The following is a 16,549-nucleotide window of genomic DNA, read 5'->3' on the forward strand; positions in this document are numbered from 1 at the left end:
TGTATCTTGTATTTTTATGCTTATTTTTCTGATTTGTCATGAGATATAATGAATTATGTAATTATTTTTCATTGCCATTTTTCTTGATATATGCTGTACTGTAGTATGTACAGGTTCTTTTAATCACTTCTTTTAATCAACATAAATTTTAACACTTCTTTTACTCAAAATAAGTTTTCAGATCAAATATAAATTACGTCAATTTTTATGTTTCATATCCTAGTTCTTCATCTAACAGAGCAACTAAAAAAAATTAAATGAAAAATTGTACTTTACATTTTACTATTACGAAAGAACAAAATAAAGATTATTTATGGTTTCATTTCCATATACGAAAAAGTCTCCGTGATATAAAGCTTTTCCGAAAGTGTGATATCTACTTAAGCTATACGATACCAAAGATTAATATTCTATCAATATTTGACAATGTCTATTGAGATAACGATTGATCGTATGCAAGATTTTTAATTTCGATTTTAAACGATAACTGTATACCAGAAGTTTCTTACTATGTATTTCATAAGATCACATTAAATCGTATAACAATGTACGTGTACGATACTACATAATGTGCAAAGTCACAGAATGACGCAGCTATATTTAGCGTACTGATATAAAAGATAATAATGCAATGTATGTGTAAATACACTTCTACTAATCGCTAGATTTGCTTTTGATTATTTATGTCTATTTCTATTAAAATTGAATAATATCTTAAGCAATGATACAATATAATATTTTTTATACGTATATTGATAAAACAATTTTATAGGAACCTAATTCTTAATATACGCAATTTTTTTCAATTGGCTGTAGTATATTACTTTATATTTAACTTAGTTGGAAAACATTTTATATAACTATAACATTAATATAGATATAAAAAGCAAAGAAAGAAAAAGTGATGTGAGTATGTAATTGTGCAGTATTTATCTTATATAGTTATTGTTTTTTACAATTATAGACATTATTAATGAATATATTTTGTCTTATAATTAGAAAGCTAACATTGTTGTACAAGTTACATAACATATTTTCAATGATTCGAATATTTTAATTGCTACATATCTACAGGGTGTTTCCTTTATTTCAGAAAATCGAAGTATCTCGTAAGGCATTGATCTTATAAAAAAAATATTTTTTAAAACAAATGTTATTTACTATGAAAGGGCACATCATGTGATGCAAACTATCTTTTTGCAGATCCAATAGTGGGGGGATATTAAGGTCAACTTCATTTTTTTAAATGGAACCATATATATCTTTTAATACATACATTAATCGAACCATCTTGGCATTCTCTATAAAAAAGTGTTAACCTACTTGTGTTGAAAAATGTTAGTTTGGCATTTCCTCTTTACTGTAGCAGATATTTTCACTTTAAATTATCAAATGAAAGACAAAGAAAACGTAAATACCGCCTCGCGCTTTCCTTGTCTTTCATACGTTAAATTTGAGAAATTAAAGTTAAAATATCTGCTAAACTAGTAGTTTTTCGATATAAATAGGTTAATACCTTTTTATAGCTAATGCCGAGATGAATCGATTAATGCATTAAAAAATATATGGTCCCATTTAAAAAAATGAAGTTGACCTTAATGTCTCCCCACATCATTCAACCTGTAAAAAAATAATTTGCAACACATGACGTGCCCTTCACATCAAACAATAATTGTAAAAAGAATTTTTTTATTGGAACCAATCACTTACGAGGTACTTTAATTTTTCGAGATAGAAGAAACATCTTGTATATTATAAATAAGTACAATAGAATCCTGTTTATATGAATCTGTCACGGAACGAATTAATTCATATAACTAGGTTGTTCATATAATAAGAGTCCACCAATTTCTCTCCAACAGCTATGATTTTTCGTTCAGTCGATAGATCATGCTTATATAAGAGGTTCCATGAAACATGTACTTTTAAATGCATAATAATGTTGCCAATTTATGTCATATAACACGTATCCCTACTGTCCCTACTGTTTCAACCTTATTGTCAAATGTTCATATAAGTAGATTGAGGCTCAGTGGTAGTTCAAATAATAGGAGCTCAGTTAAAGTTCAGTTAATCAGACATTACTAAAATTTTATTCATATAACCAAAATTCTCCTATATTAATTTTGAATGTGTTATATTTTATATTATATATAATGAATATTATATGATCATGATTTAATATGATGTAAATATTGAATATTATACATGTGTAATAAACAGTTATATTCTAAATTACAAAGTATGGGAAAATTAAATTTATCATTCTATGGTAATGTATATTTATTATTCAGAAATATATCTTTATTATATATGTAATTTGATGTAAATTTAATTTATATTAATTTTATTAAATTTGATAAGTTTGGGTACTACTAAATAAAAGTGTTAGTAGCTCTGGTTCGGTTAAATTTTTCTTATATTTTTGTACCATTTCTTGAATCTTCAAACGTCTACGTACATGTGGTGGGTGGTAACTGTAAAATATTATAAATATTGTACATATTAATATGACCAAATTATAGTTATAATTTTATATACCTATCATTGTCAAGCCTTTTCCTACGTCCCATATTTAATGCTGTTTGTCTAACAAGTGTTCCCAATACCCTTCTAGATACAACCATTCCATCAATTAGTGGAGTGGCCAAGTTAATTCTAGAAACTGGACCTTGCAATCTGACTCTCATTAATCCACTACTGAGAGCTTGGAGAAAAATCACTTGTACATCTGATACTTGAATGACTCTTGATTGTTCAAGACCACTGTAAGTACAAGGAAGAAGATCACCTGCACATAAAATGGGATTATAAAATTTCCTTTATTTGATTAAAATAAATAAATATCTTTATTTAAGTGATAATACTAATTGGAAATTGAGCAAAATCCTCTAAACTCTCTAGCCAAACAACCATAATTTTAATGTCAGTTTGTACAGGTAAAACTTGTTTAGCTGTTTTTCTTGGTTTTACTAAATCCACATTAGAAGAGGTACAGGAATTAGATCCTGTTAAACTAGGTGGTTGTTTTTCTAAATCAAGTGACATTGTTCGCGAGTTTTGCATTGTATTCTGTCCTGTCCCACTATTTCGAGGTGAAGTACTTTCACTAATGCTTCTTTCAAACCAAACTGCAATTATTAATTATTGTATAATTCGTTCACATAATATAATATTATTTTCTTTAATACATTGTCATTCGTTTTAAGTTGTACCTTGATTAGAACTGATATCACTACCATAACTTGTTTCCTCCAGTGAGTCCGAATTTACCATATTATTTAACTGAGTGGGTACAACAAATGCAATTTCTGAGCTAACATCTGCCCAATAAAGTACATGAGTATCGCCATTATAAAGAGCTCCACCATGATCACTATGAGCTGGTTGTGGTACATTCAATTGTGGTGTTACTCTCCATGAAGTAGAAATATGTCCAGTCCAACCGGCATGTGTTGATACAGAAACTGGCCAGCCAAGAGAATTTAAGAATTCTAAGAAATTCGATGATACATTCGATTCATGTAACTATAAAAATAAAACTACTTTACATAGATGTAAATGTACAGTGATAAAGTATTCTAAAATAAAAAATGTAATTACCACGTTAGATAATATTTCTGTAGAAGTTTTTTGACCAGCTTTTACATAAAAAATGTAAACAGTATCACATGTTCTTGGACTAATGTTATCTAAAGTTTCTAAGTCTAAATAAAATCCTGGAATGGTTGGATCTAAAGCAGTAAGGCCATTGTTTCTAGATTCATTGTTTTCTTTAGGTTCGATATTTAAAAAACCAAAATGACTTAGAAACAAACGTGCAGTTTGAAATTCGTGGCAAATGTGAGGTGGTACACATTCTTCTGTCTTTTCCTCTGAAACTTTATCATTTCCATCACAATATTTTGTTTCAATATTCATTTGACGTTCTAATAATTGTGACAAAATTTGATGTTCATTTCTGATTACATCATTATCATTCATAACTGCTTCTAAACTTGGAATAGATTCATCCCTAAATAAAATTTGGGCGTTTCAATAAAATCCCATTTTTTAATATTTTTAATTGAATTAAAATACGTTGATGAAATTTAACATACACTTTACAATGTGGAATTCGATCTACATTATCAGGAAAAAATTTAGGTTTGTAATCTGTTCGTGGAGCAGCTTCAGCTAATGGCAGTGGTCGACCTGGATTTGTATTTACACTTCTTATACTAGATCTATGTCTTGGTAAATGTCGAAGCTGCATCGTCCAAGCATGTCTTCCAAATGGACCACGTATTAATACAGTTACAGTAGGTTGTGGATCTTGATCATTTCCAAGTGGTTCTTCTAATAATGCTAATATAGTAGCATTTTCTGCAACAAAATATCGAAATCTTTCAACTGCTGCTTGACGTGGAACTCGACCCCCAGTCCAACTATTACAATGTCGGAGAAGTGATACTTCATCTAGTAAAGATGACAATGATTGTGCTCCACATGCACTAGGGAAATAACCAACCTGTAAACAAATAAATTTACTTAAAATACTTTCATAAATATATTATTTGTCAATCATAACATTGCCTAATATACTTGTTCTAAAATGACGGTAAGAAGCGCGTCAGCAGCGTCTCTAACACGCATAGATGCTGGTTTTAATTCTTTCTCATCTTTCATTTTAATGGGTTCACCAGGTTTTCCTACACTTTTTGTTCCTGACACACCAAGTTCGACTACTTCCAGAACTGTTGTTAAGCAATCCTTATCCTAAAAGAATGATTCTAATTGTAAGTATAAATTTGCTGCAATGCTAACGTCTGTTGCAATTAGATATAAATAAAATAATAACTTGTAACAGTTGTGAATGAGCAGTGAGCCAAGTTTTTAAACAACTAAATGCAGCAACAATAGAAGAATGAAGATCTTTAGAATGAGCTGGTGGTGGACGCCAACATTGATATGCAATATAGTCACAGAGCCATTTCACAGCCCTTTTACATTCTAAAGCATCTGCAATGTTTATTAAAAATATAGTATTTTGTAATTAAATTTTAAACTATAAATTGTATCATAGAATATAATTCAACCTGTTAGTTTCCTTGCTGCGTATAAAATATTTAAAATTATATGAGTTGGCATATTTCCTAAATCAAAAAGTACTATTATATATTTTGATAAATTTTATAATTTACCTGTTTCACGAATACGTGTTCTAGCTAATCCTGATAATATCTCAAGAGCTGCTAGAGAAATATTTAAATCTGTTTTCCATGATGATATTAATCTGTGACAAACTAAATATGTAGCTCTTACAAAAAGAGCATGAGCTGAATCTGTAACAGTAATCCATATATTTAATTATAAAAAACGTACGAATTTAACTAATTTTCAAAATATAATACTATGTACAATATATGTTACAAATCTTTTGAAGTGCAAGCTTTTGCATAATGTTATCCAAAGAAAGCTTCAATGTATAACAAAAACATCGAAATAAAAATAGATGATATTTCACAACATTTCTTATATGCACGATAATTAAACACAAAACTAATATAAAAAATACTTGTATTTACCAAATGCAACACATTCCTCTTGAAGAGTTGTAATATCAGAGGTGTCACCGAGCGAGCGTTGGTCACTGGATATACTTATTTGACTGGCAGAATCGCTGGTGACTATTAAGCAATGATGAAACAGTACAATGATGAATGCATAACAAAACATAACTTATAATAATAAAAATGAATGACATCTTACAGAAGCACGTACAAAGCAAATACAAGAAAGTAATGTTAAGCATTATGATCTTGCATTGAATATAAGGCAAAATTCAATTTTAATTTATAAGCAACTGATAAATGTTGATAAGTTGCCATCTCGAATAATGAAATATTAGTTCCAGTTATTATTACTGAAATAATGTAATTTGGAATTACCTTTCAAATTTTAACATTAGAATAATTCTTTAAAAATTTTAAGAATTTCAGTATGTATAGATACAACTTAATACCATTTAAGTAATACACGAAATAACAAACCTGATGATAATAAATTTACGGCAGAATCATGTGCTAGAGCGTCAGGTTGTGTGACTTGCTCAACTTCTTCTACTGCTGCAGAGTCTTGTACACTTAACAAAAGAGCGCCTAAAAAGGAAAATAGATTATAAAAATTGCAGTATATTAAATATTGAAGCAATATTACCTAGCAACATATGAGTATTCTGAGAATCAGTTTCAACTTGTAATGCGTTTATAAGCAAATTCATAAGTCTCGATTTTAACTGTGCAAACGTTACATGATTTTTGTCAGTAACCATCGGACTTAGAAATGTTGGAAGTTCCTTGATAGTAAGGTTCTGTAAGATAAAAATTGTATAAATTGTATGAAATTATTTAATTTACGATTGTATTATTATAATAAAACAAATATTTTATATATATTAGTTACTTGAAAGTGTAGAGGTAACGCCAGCGTTGATATTAACAAATGTATTGAAGCTCTTCGTAAGTCCGGTTTTGATACAACATTAGATTTAAGTTTTAAATCTTTTTCTGGAAGTACAGTTTCTAAAGCCGATATTACTGCAGGCACTAATACTTGTACACCATTTAGATCTAGACGAAATAAATCAGCAGAATTTAAAAGAATACTTGCTAACGTTTCACCGCATTCTCGGGACTGTAAACAAGGTTTAAATACGGATTATATATATTTTTACAAATGTTATATGTGTAAAATTATAACGAATAATTTATTACCTCATCAACTTTAAGACCATGATTCATTGCTTGATAAAATCTAGCTAAATAAATAGGTAAAATTTCTTCTCCGGTCTTTTTAGCACAAAATATTCGACATAGTGCTCCCAAAGCTTCTGCTCTTCCGGATTCATAACGATCTATGCAAAGAGCTGGTGGAACATCATTAACAGTTTCTTGCAAAGAACTAGGACCCTCAACAAGTACAGAAGATGGACGTTTTGATGCACCTGATGGTTCTGTTTATTGAGAACATTAATGTTTATATTACTTAATCAAATTGAATATTGCATCGAATAATGCTTACGTGGTAAATTTTGTGACCATCCATCAGTACCTATAAATGCAGCTTCGAATAACCATTCTCCAAAAAGATGTAATATACTGTTACATTTTGGTCGCCCTGGAGCTAAAGGAGGTCTAATGTCTTGGACTAATGAAGTCATAGCTATAAATATAAGGATTTTATAATGTTCTAAATAAAATTGTTATTGAATAAAAATAATTTATTACATCTTACATGTTGTACTTGAGGCTGAAGATGGTCCTGAATTAGATATCAACATAGGTGGTGTACTTGACACACGACTTGTTGTTAAACCAATCAAGGAAGCTTTTGGAATTCCTATAATAGGAAACAATTATAAAATATAAATCATAATTTAATATATTTTTCTAACAGTTTGTTTTTAGAATGTAACATTTCTCCAAAATAAGAAAGGAGAGAGAGAGGAAATATAAAGAAATATTTGATAAAAATATATACAATTTTAGGAGACATGTGTATAAATGTAAAACACCGAAAGATAAGTGCTGAATACCCTTAGTCACTGCAGAAGGTGTTACACTGAAACTTTTGGCAAGTCTGCGTTGCGTTGGAGGTGTAGGAGAAGGTTGTGTCATATCCTTACTACTTGATTTATCCCATCCTACACCTCCACTTCCAGTGCTAGCAGATCCACATGTGATGGTAGATACACAACATTCTTCCCAGCAACATGCCTGTGAAACTCCTAAAACATTTGTGACTGCGTGCAACCATCACCAACAAAGCAAGTTGGAAACTCCATATCCTATTATAGGTATTTCAAAGTAAATAGGAAAAGTGTTGAAACAGATCTTAATTTTTTTGTAGAATATACAATTTATAACTTGCATATATATGATCCCCAAAAAAGTGTGATATTAGTTATATTTGGATATTACAGAACTTTACATAATTCAATTATATAGATATGCACTTACCAAGGAAAGCATCCACTTGTCCAGCTATACCTTTAATGGCTTTTAAAAATATTTGTGGCAAGCTTTGTAAACATGGATGTTGACACGGATCTATTACATTTGGACTTGCAATAGCATACTGTAAAAATGCTTGAGTCTGTGAAATAACAGCGGGTCTGCAAAGATCAACAGGGTCACCTATAGTTCGCAACAATCTATACCATGCTTGAGCCACTGCTTCATCTGACATTGTAGGTGGCACAAGTTGAGAATCTTCTTCACCTAAGTATATTATTTACATGTGTAATAACGATATAAATTACTTATGTGAAGAACAATATAATTATGTATATAATGATAAATTATAAATTGAAATAACTAACTTATTTTTAATTCTGGGAACATTGGACCATACATAATTTGCAAGAGCCTTGCTGTAAGAGCAAGGCAAACACGATTCCATTGTTCTACCAATGCCAATCTGTGTCGCCAACGAAGACATGACTCTCTTAATGTGCGCCATAATGGTGGTGATGGAAAATTGCGTTCACATGCCACTAACCATACCTAAAAGTATTTTTATATAATTATTAGCTTGTTATAAACTGCTTATTCAATAGCAACATTTTTCATACAAAAACATAATACCTCTAACAATACACCTAGAACTCTTTCACATAACTGCTCTCCAGCATCTTCTCTTGTTGCTGGAGGAGCTAAAAGTGCATCATTAATACCAATAAGAAATAATAATAAACTCTCCCAGGTTTCTCTTTCTAAAGTGGCAGGTCCTCTTGCAATTTGTTGCAATGTTCTAAGTACTCTATGACATAAAACAGCTTGCCTATTAATTGTATCTGTTCCTGTAAATAATATTTAATATTTTACAAGCATTAAGTATTTATAACTATCATTAAAATGTAACTTCTTTATATTTAGTCCTTCATGTAATGTGGTTATTTTAGTTACAAAATTACCTAGATCCTGATATAAAAATGGCCAGACTACAAAGGAAAAGATAATAACTGTTAGATAAAAATATATCCAACATGTTAAATATTTAATTAATACTAAACTTTTTTGGAGTTAGAAATTCACATTATGTGTTATAAAAACATATAAAAAACAAAAGGAAAATATGAAAAAGGTGATTTATTTTATTACAGTGATTTATTTTACCTTCTCCTTTTCGTGGAACAAATAAATTATGAAAATGGCTGATTATTTTTCTGGCATAGAAATTAGGATCATCTATGATTGGTCTAGGTACACATATCTTCGGTGTAGAATATAGTGCAGACAACCACTCACAATATACATTAACACAATCTCTAACAGTATCATGCTCAGCCAAAGGTAAGGATAGTCCAAAACATATTACTTCCATACACCATTGTACTTCCTTATCTGTACATAATGGACTAGGCTCAGCTGCTTGTGTAATGCCAAGATTTGCAGCCAATTGACGTACAATAGATAAAGCAACTTCTTTTCCTGCTCCAGGAGAAAACTTTTCTAGGACACTTTGACTTTCTTCTGAGCCTTGTTGAATCAAAACACTTAGAGAAGCCCATTCGGAATACATTCCTCCTTGGGTATCCTACATAGTTATAATAATTAGAATATTATAATAATAGAAAAATTATTGTAATAAATATTATAATAATACAAAAAAAGTATTACGCCATTACCTTAAGATTAACTCTATTAAACACGCCTAAATTCATAGATTACTTTCTGGTTTGATGTCTTCTAAAAATTAAAAAAGAGAAAGTAAAATTTCGTATATATTCTTTCAATTTAGGTACAAAAACTGTTTAATTTCATTTGGTACACATAAAAACAGTACATATATTTGCAGAATTATATGTATGTAATTTTTAAAGCAACAAACATTGTCAAATATGTATAGATATGTGTAAAACTTGACAGTTGCAAGCATTATTTGACAGATTATCACTTCTATGTAGTAAGTTTCCTCAATACGGTTTTTATTGGCTGTTGTATAATTGTATCGTAATAGTGTTTTCGTTCCTAAAAAATGTCCCCATATAATATTTTATTTATTGAAAAATATATAAAATTAAATAAATTTTGTTTCGGTGTTAAAAAATAGATAACTATAATGTTTAATAATTAAGAATTATTGATTACTTTTTTAAAAATTATTGTTGTATAAAATACTAATTCCATTCATAAATACTTTCTTAAGATACAGTAAAATATTTCAAAATAAAATAAATGTGAGATCGAAAAATATTGAAATCATATCTACAAAATACATATCTGCATATATGCATGTCTATGCGTATATACAATATATATATATATATAATTTGATTTGTTTCTAAGAGTCCTTAAAAGTTAAAGATTCTTGAGTTTGAAATTCACATAAAGCACAATTCATCATTTATTACATAAAATAAATTTTGATTGGAGGATTTTCTACCGGTAAGGTAGATAAAAGGTAGAAGATAGCATTTTAGCTCTACCTACTGGATAGTACGACAAGTATTACAATCTTGTATATTGTATTACTCGTTTTTTTTTTTGTGTATGGTATGTATCTAAATCTTGAAACGAAAAACATCGACAGATGGCTCAAGATCATGTTATGACTAATATTTCTAGTTGGACTTATGCTGACATATAAAAATTATAATAATTAAAGCTAAGTGTAAAAATATAGGATCAAGAATAACTAAGATAAGAACAATGTTTCCGAACATAAATCGAATTTGAAGTTACAGTTTCATATATTTGTGCATCGGGGTAAATAGCAAATGAAACATGGCGTTTGTTTCTTTCATATGTTCCGAAGATATTGCTTCTTGATTTTTTATTTCAAGTTTTTAATTATCAACGCGAATAACGATTCCGATGAATTGAGGTTTTTTTCCTCATAACACTTCTCCGCAAGTGTGCAAACAATCAATGCTTATTTCCTACATGCTTAAATTAAAAAAATGAAGAGAAATATTATTTGTGTCTTTTGAGATGTGGAACACTTTTGAAATACTGAAGAATACAGTATGACGTCCCGTAGTTACACAAAATCTTACAGCCGTAAGGTCAGTAGTGTGACACCTGGGAGTATTCAATTTGATAAGCTTTTTAGGGAAAATAGCAATCGACCTTCCGCTGCTAAATCAGCTGGCACTGTTGGGAAATGGGGTATAACATCTTTTACATCTATAAGGAGTACAAATATCAATGGTATGTACTTTCCTTGTCAATATAAATTATATCCTTTGTCACACATATTTATTTATATCTAATTAATAAATATTAAACATGCATTTAGTGTCTAACAACATAGAATGTTTAAAAAATTACTTAATGTAAGATTTTGTTTTATTCTATATACCTCACATACTTTGCTTTTATATATATGATTTTATTCAAAAGATAAATCTACCTATACGTTGTGCATTTATCAATTGCAATATTTATATGATTAATGATTTAACAAATAAGAATAAATTTTGTAGGAAATTATGTGAATATTATTTCATTTATAGGAAGGAGAGATGATATTCACAATACCTTTGGTGCAAAAAGAGTAAAGCTTGATTATGGAAATCAGAATGCTCGTGTAAATTCTGGGAAAGATCCATTTTCCTTTGAAACTGATCCTGACAATAAATCAGATGTTGCACCACCAGTTGTTAAACCTAAGAAATTTTTTAAAAGTAGAAATGTTCCACCTTCAATAGAAGAATCTCGCCAGGATATGGCAATATATAGACAAGTACCTGATTCACATTATGGTAGAGCCCGTGCTCAAAAAATCTCTCCACAACCACCACCACCACCACCACCACCACCACTACCACCACCACAACTACAACCAAAACAATCCTTAACAAAAGTATCAAATGCTCCAGCTAAAAAAGTGACAGATACTTTAGAAGGAATCAATAATGATCCTCCTATTAGAGAAGAAGGGAAACCTCCTATTGTATTGAGAATATGCAAAGGTACAGCACGACTAGTCTATGGGAATGTGCAGAACACTCAACAGCCAGAACCTGAAACATATAGAATTTCTACACCCCTCATCAGTCCCACAAAAGTAGATATGGAACGTAAAAACTTTAATGTGGATGTGAATGTTAAATCTGATCATAAAGCAGTTCGTTCTCAAGAACCCATTATCTCGACTGTATCAATACCTCTAGAAAATTCAGAAATGCGCAGAACTACCCGTAGTCGAGCAAAAAATCTGCAGTTAGATTTAACAACAACATCTTCTATTGTGTCTACAGCACCAGTAACATCCAATTCACATAGTTCTGGTCTTTCTTTAACCCTTAGGAAATCTGTCACTGATTCCAACAATACATTAATATCTCATTATGATATTGTTAAGACTGACTGTGGTTCTACGTACTCTTGTAAGCCAGCAATTGAACCATTAATTGGGCGTGATCAACCACTGCCAACTACAACTCAAGAACTAATTGATATATTGTCAAGTGATTCTGACCCTATGCAAACAAGACCAATGATGATAAATACTTCAGAGACTGAAGAAAATACAGAAGTTGTTCCAGATGAAGTCCAACACTGTTCTATAGATATTCCAACAAATGAAGTAGTTTCTGGACCTACTTTACAACATGAATTAAAACCAGAATCAGACCCAGTACCAGAATCAGGTCCAGGTACAGAACCAGCATTAGGATCAGGAACAGAAACAGAACCAGAAGCTGAACCAGATCCAGCTCCAGAACCTGATCCTGAAGTAGAGACAGAACAAACTAACCGTATTATTGATAATGACACAGCTACAGCAAAAACCTTAGTTGATCAAGATTGGTTTTCTGGGAGTGATGACAGTGAAGGTGTGAGTGGTAATGCAGAAAATGATATAGCATTACATGTAACTAGTACAGTCACAGAATTACAACCATTAAATACTCCATGTACAACTATTCAGAAACCTGCTACTAAGAAAGGTAGTATTTTTAAAAGTCGCTCAACAGGTACTACAAATGGAAATAAAAGAAGAGCTTTGTACAAACACAAGTGGTGTGATAGTGATAAAGAATCTAGTACCACAGATACTTCCAATGTTGGAAATAGTACGCCTACTACTGCTTCAGGATCTCATAGTGGTACAGATCCTGTAGCTTATGAAGAAGAATTCGATCCTTCACAACTAACAAGAGTTGTAAAATACCCTGAAGCTGATGCAGATTTTGAAGATGAATCTGATGCTATAACTAGTGTTCGTTGTGGCAAGAAAGTAAAGGGAGTATGTACATTGTATACTTTATGCATTGTAATATATTAATTTATTACAAATTTGATATTGAACAATATTTGTCTTTTTAGTTCTATACTGTAGTAAAAAATGTGAAAAAAGCTCATCAAATTCAAGAAAGTGGAGAATTTCAAGAGTTTAATGATGATGTTGAATATATATTAGACACTTTAAGAGAAAACAATCCAAATGCTACTCGCTGCCTTTCAGCTATAAGATTGGCAAGCAAATGTATGGCACCTGCATTTCGTATGCATGTACGTGCTCATGGCACTGTTGCTAAATTCTTCAAAGCTCTTCATGATGCAACAAAAGATCAGGTAATATGTTTTATTTTCATAGAATGTAATATATATTTAAATTTTATCAGGTCTAATAATATATGTGAAAATTTAAATGAAACTCTATATGTTTTGTAGAGTCTTGCTTTATGTACAGCAACAGTAATGTTTGTATTAAGTCAAGATCGTTTAGCTATGGATTTAGATCGTGATTGTTTAGAATTAATGTTAAGTTTGTTAGAATCTGATGCCAGTCACAAAGATGCACTTGATGATTGTGGCCTTAGTCGGGCAGAACTTCTAAAAAATAAAGAAAAAGTACGTCAGTTATGTGCTGATATTCAAGCTCAAGGACATGCAAAACATTTAAATCTTGATAATATAACTGTAAGTATTATTTCTATTCATAATTACCAGGAAAGAAATATAAAAAGTAAATGAACAAATATATCACAAATTAATTCTAGGTTGGTCAACTTGCTATGGAGACACTCCTTAGTCTTACATCCAAACGTGCTGGTGAATGGTTTAAAGAAGAACTTAGAGAATTGGGAGGTTTAGAGCATATTGTAAAGACTATCAGAGATTGTCATCGCCATATTAATACCCAAAATATTACAAAATCTGGCTGGACAGATCCATTATTAGACAAATTGCGTAAAGTTGATAGATGTTTACGTGTATTAGAAAATGTGAGATCTATGTTTTATATAATGATATACATACTTAAAATTTATAATACAGTTTACAATACATTTATTTATCCTTTTTAATTAAAATTCTTTTAGGTTACTCATATGAATGAGGAAAATCAAGTATATTTATTGAAATATGAGAATGGAGTTTTAGTCAGCACTTTAGCAAATTTATATCATCTTTGTGGACAAGAAATTCCTATTTATCCTACTATAGACCCAAGTGATAAAACTTCCACTGGTGCTGTTATTAGAGAATGCTTGTTTGCTATTATTAAGGTTCTTATTAACCTTACACATCGATTTAATAGACAATGTAGGACTTTATTATATTTTATCTTCCAAAGTATTAATAATTTACTTTTACCAATGTATAATACAATGTTTTATAATTATTTCAGCTTTTGGGAGTAAATCACTAGGCCTGCAACCAGGTGTTTTAGATTGCAGTTTGTATCTTTTATTGCGCGTCCCCGAATCACTTCCTGAAGAGAAACGTTTTGATATGATGATGTTAGCTTTGATTTTATTAATAAATTTAGTAGAACAATGTGATGATAATAAACAGCTGCTTATCGAATCTAAAGCTCCCCCATCAATAGAAAATATTTTTGACGGTGGGTATTTTACAAATTATATTGTTTTCACAAAGATGTGGATCTGATATATTGTATTTATTTCTGTAAAAAAACAGCAGAGGAAAGTGGAGTAGAATGTTTAATCGATCTATTTTATAAACAAGAAGAATTGGCACGTGCCGAAGAACAAAAAACCGATGCTATTTTAGATGGTAAAAAAGATTCTGAACAAACAGAAACTGTATCGACAACAACTAAATCTCAAGAGGAATTCATTGAAGAAACTGTCACAAAATGTTTGTATAATTTTTGTTTAAGATATTATAAATTTTGTAAAATATAATTTTAGAAATTCTTTTTGTAGTATTACAAAAAGCGGGACGTCATATGGAACATACTTTAATAGGAGCATATGTAGTGCTTTTACTTGGTTACTTAATAATGGATAATAAGGTAATAAATTTTTAAGTTTAAAATTACAATGCTAATACTATAGAAGAAAATAATGTAATACATATACTTTTAGGATTATGAATTGTTGGTACGCAGTAGACTTCCAGATAATAATTTTACTACTATGGTGTCTGTACTTCAGAAATTCTTCAATTTCATGAATTTAACGGCATCGGTAATTATTTTTAATTTTTTTTATTTATACACATCTATAAAAATTATCAGAAAATTTGAATATATGAATAACTTATTCTAGAATGAAGTAAGCAGCTGTGGAATTGCTGCTACTGAAAAGGTGATTAAGTTCCTAAAAGTCTCAGATGCCCGCATTGAAGAAGAGAAAAGTGAATTACCATTATCAGCTTTAGAAGATCCAAACATAATGCTCCATTTATCTTCGTCTTGATTGATGTCACATTTACACATTTGATATTTTTTATTACCCTGGCATGCAAAAAGAGCCAAAGTTATATGTGTCCAACGAAGGAAATTTTATCTATTGCAGTATAAATGGACCTGTTTCATATTGACCATATATTTTGATATATATTTATTCACTTACGTAATTTATTGCTGTACCTTTCATTAAATTGACTTATTTTCCCAATCACAGTAACAAGTTAGGTATTAAGCATAAGTTAATTAATTACTAGAAACTAATATGATAAAGAACGCGCCTTGTAATTACGCATGCAGCTCACTTAAGTTTTTTAATGGCACGTATGTAATATTATTACTTTAGTTGCTTTGCCAAACAATCATTTTTTTAAATTTTGTGACTGACAAGAAGAATGATAATTTATAAACTTCTTGTCAGAGTATAATTCGTTTGCTGTATAATAATGCATAAATTTTAAATTTTTCCATTATTTTGAAATTTCAATTTATTTTACATTTTAAGTTTTGTTACAAGATTGGCGGTGTTGGGTTTTATTACAACCCATTTAAGATTTGATATAGCATTATTTTGTAAGTTTATTTTAATATTAAAATTATACTATAAGCTTTGTAAATGTAAATTTATAAATTATAATTGTATCTTAAATTCCTAGTTTCCAGTTATTGTATCTCATTAAGAGATATAGAACTTCATAAACCTTTAATAACATATTTTGTCTCACAATTTCAAAGGAAAAATAAAAGATACATTATATTGTTATGTGTATGCAATAAACTAGCTTCATAAATTACGAATTTGTAAATAAACCATTTTTTTCATAAAAATCAAATACATTTTATATCAAGAAATATAAAACGTAATTTTAATATGTAAAAAATACATATATTTTTCTTT

The 16,549-nt window shown here is 29.9% G+C and overlaps 2 protein-coding genes and 1 long non-coding RNA gene across 7 annotated transcripts; 2 read left to right on the forward strand and 1 right to left on the reverse strand.

Moving 5' to 3' along the window:
* The first annotated feature begins 32 nt into the window (after positions 1-32).
* On the forward strand, positions 33-4,980 carry LOC138182045 (uncharacterized). 2 transcript variants are annotated; one of them, XR_011173677.1, is made up of 5 exons: positions 33-103; positions 224-906; positions 1,000-1,713; positions 4,686-4,778; positions 4,850-4,980. It is a non-coding gene; the product is annotated as an uncharacterized LOC138182045 (long non-coding RNA). The 2 variants fall into 2 exon arrangements; XR_011173676.1 differs by lacking the exons at positions 33-103; positions 224-906 and having other exon boundaries at positions 913-1,713.
* LOC138182039 (ral GTPase-activating protein subunit beta) lies at positions 2,259-9,984 on the reverse strand. Of its 3 annotated transcripts, XM_069117529.1 has the most exons (23): positions 9,671-9,984; positions 9,159-9,579; positions 8,957-8,983; positions 8,628-8,842; positions 8,363-8,546; positions 8,001-8,261; positions 7,577-7,768; positions 7,276-7,380; positions 7,063-7,203; positions 6,756-6,994; positions 6,445-6,675; positions 6,199-6,352; positions 6,033-6,140; positions 5,568-5,669; positions 5,184-5,324; positions 4,841-5,001; positions 4,585-4,758; positions 4,101-4,510; positions 3,604-4,015; positions 3,216-3,528; positions 2,868-3,131; positions 2,542-2,791; positions 2,259-2,477 (listed from the first exon to the last, which is right to left on the reverse strand). In XM_069117529.1, exons 1-23 carry the CDS (start codon positions 9,704-9,706, stop codon positions 2,351-2,353), a joined length of 4,668 nt encoding a protein of 1,555 aa, XP_068973630.1. In that variant the 5' UTR covers positions 9,707-9,984; the 3' UTR covers positions 2,259-2,350. The 3 variants fall into 3 exon arrangements, with proteins under 3 accessions (XP_068973630.1, XP_068973632.1, XP_068973631.1); XM_069117531.1 differs by lacking the exon at positions 5,568-5,669; XM_069117530.1 differs by lacking the exon at positions 8,957-8,983 and having other exon boundaries at positions 9,671-9,983.
* Positions 9,985-10,522: 538 nt separating this feature from the next.
* On the forward strand, positions 10,523-16,125 carry wapl (cohesin release factor wings apart-like). 2 transcript variants are annotated; one of them, XM_069117538.1, is made up of 11 exons: positions 10,523-11,195; positions 11,501-13,239; positions 13,320-13,568; positions 13,668-13,916; positions 13,997-14,221; positions 14,318-14,540; positions 14,626-14,841; positions 14,919-15,098; positions 15,167-15,255; positions 15,329-15,430; positions 15,512-16,125. In XM_069117538.1, the coding sequence occupies exons 1-11, from the start codon at positions 11,012-11,014 to the stop codon at positions 15,659-15,661; spliced, it is 3,606 nt and encodes a 1,201-aa protein (XP_068973639.1). In that variant the 5' UTR covers positions 10,523-11,011; the 3' UTR covers positions 15,662-16,125. The 2 variants fall into 2 exon arrangements, with proteins under 2 accessions (XP_068973639.1, XP_068973640.1); XM_069117539.1 differs by having other exon boundaries at positions 14,922-15,098.
* Positions 16,126-16,549: the final 424 nt, after the last annotated feature.

The sequence above is a fragment of the Bombus flavifrons genome, chromosome 7, assembly GCF_040668555.2.
Source record: "Bombus flavifrons isolate JBK064 chromosome 7, iyBomFlav1_principal, whole genome shotgun sequence".
Taxonomy (NCBI): Eukaryota; Metazoa; Arthropoda; class Insecta; order Hymenoptera; family Apidae; genus Bombus; species Bombus flavifrons.

Coding starts and splice junctions, on each gene's coding strand:
- LOC138182039 (XM_069117529.1), bottom strand. CDS start 9,706: ATGAATTTAGGCGTGTTTAATAGAGTTAATCTTAAG. Junction 8,262..8,362: donor GTTCCCAGAATTAAAAATAA/GTTAGTTATTTC, acceptor TAATATACTTAG/GTGAAGAAGATTCTCAACTT. Junction 6,353..6,444: donor CGTTACCTCTACACTTTCAA/GTAACTAATATA, acceptor TTTATCTTACAG/AACCTTACTATCAAGGAACT.
- wapl (XM_069117538.1), top strand. CDS start 11,012: ATGACGTCCCGTAGTTACACAAAATCTTACAGCCGTAAGGTCAGTAGT. Junction 14,541..14,625: donor ACATCGATTTAATAGACAAT/GTAGGACTTTAT, acceptor TAATTATTTCAG/CTTTTGGGAGTAAATCACTA. Junction 14,842..14,918: donor AATAGAAAATATTTTTGACG/GTGGGTATTTTA, acceptor GTAAAAAAACAG/CAGAGGAAAGTGGAGTAGAA.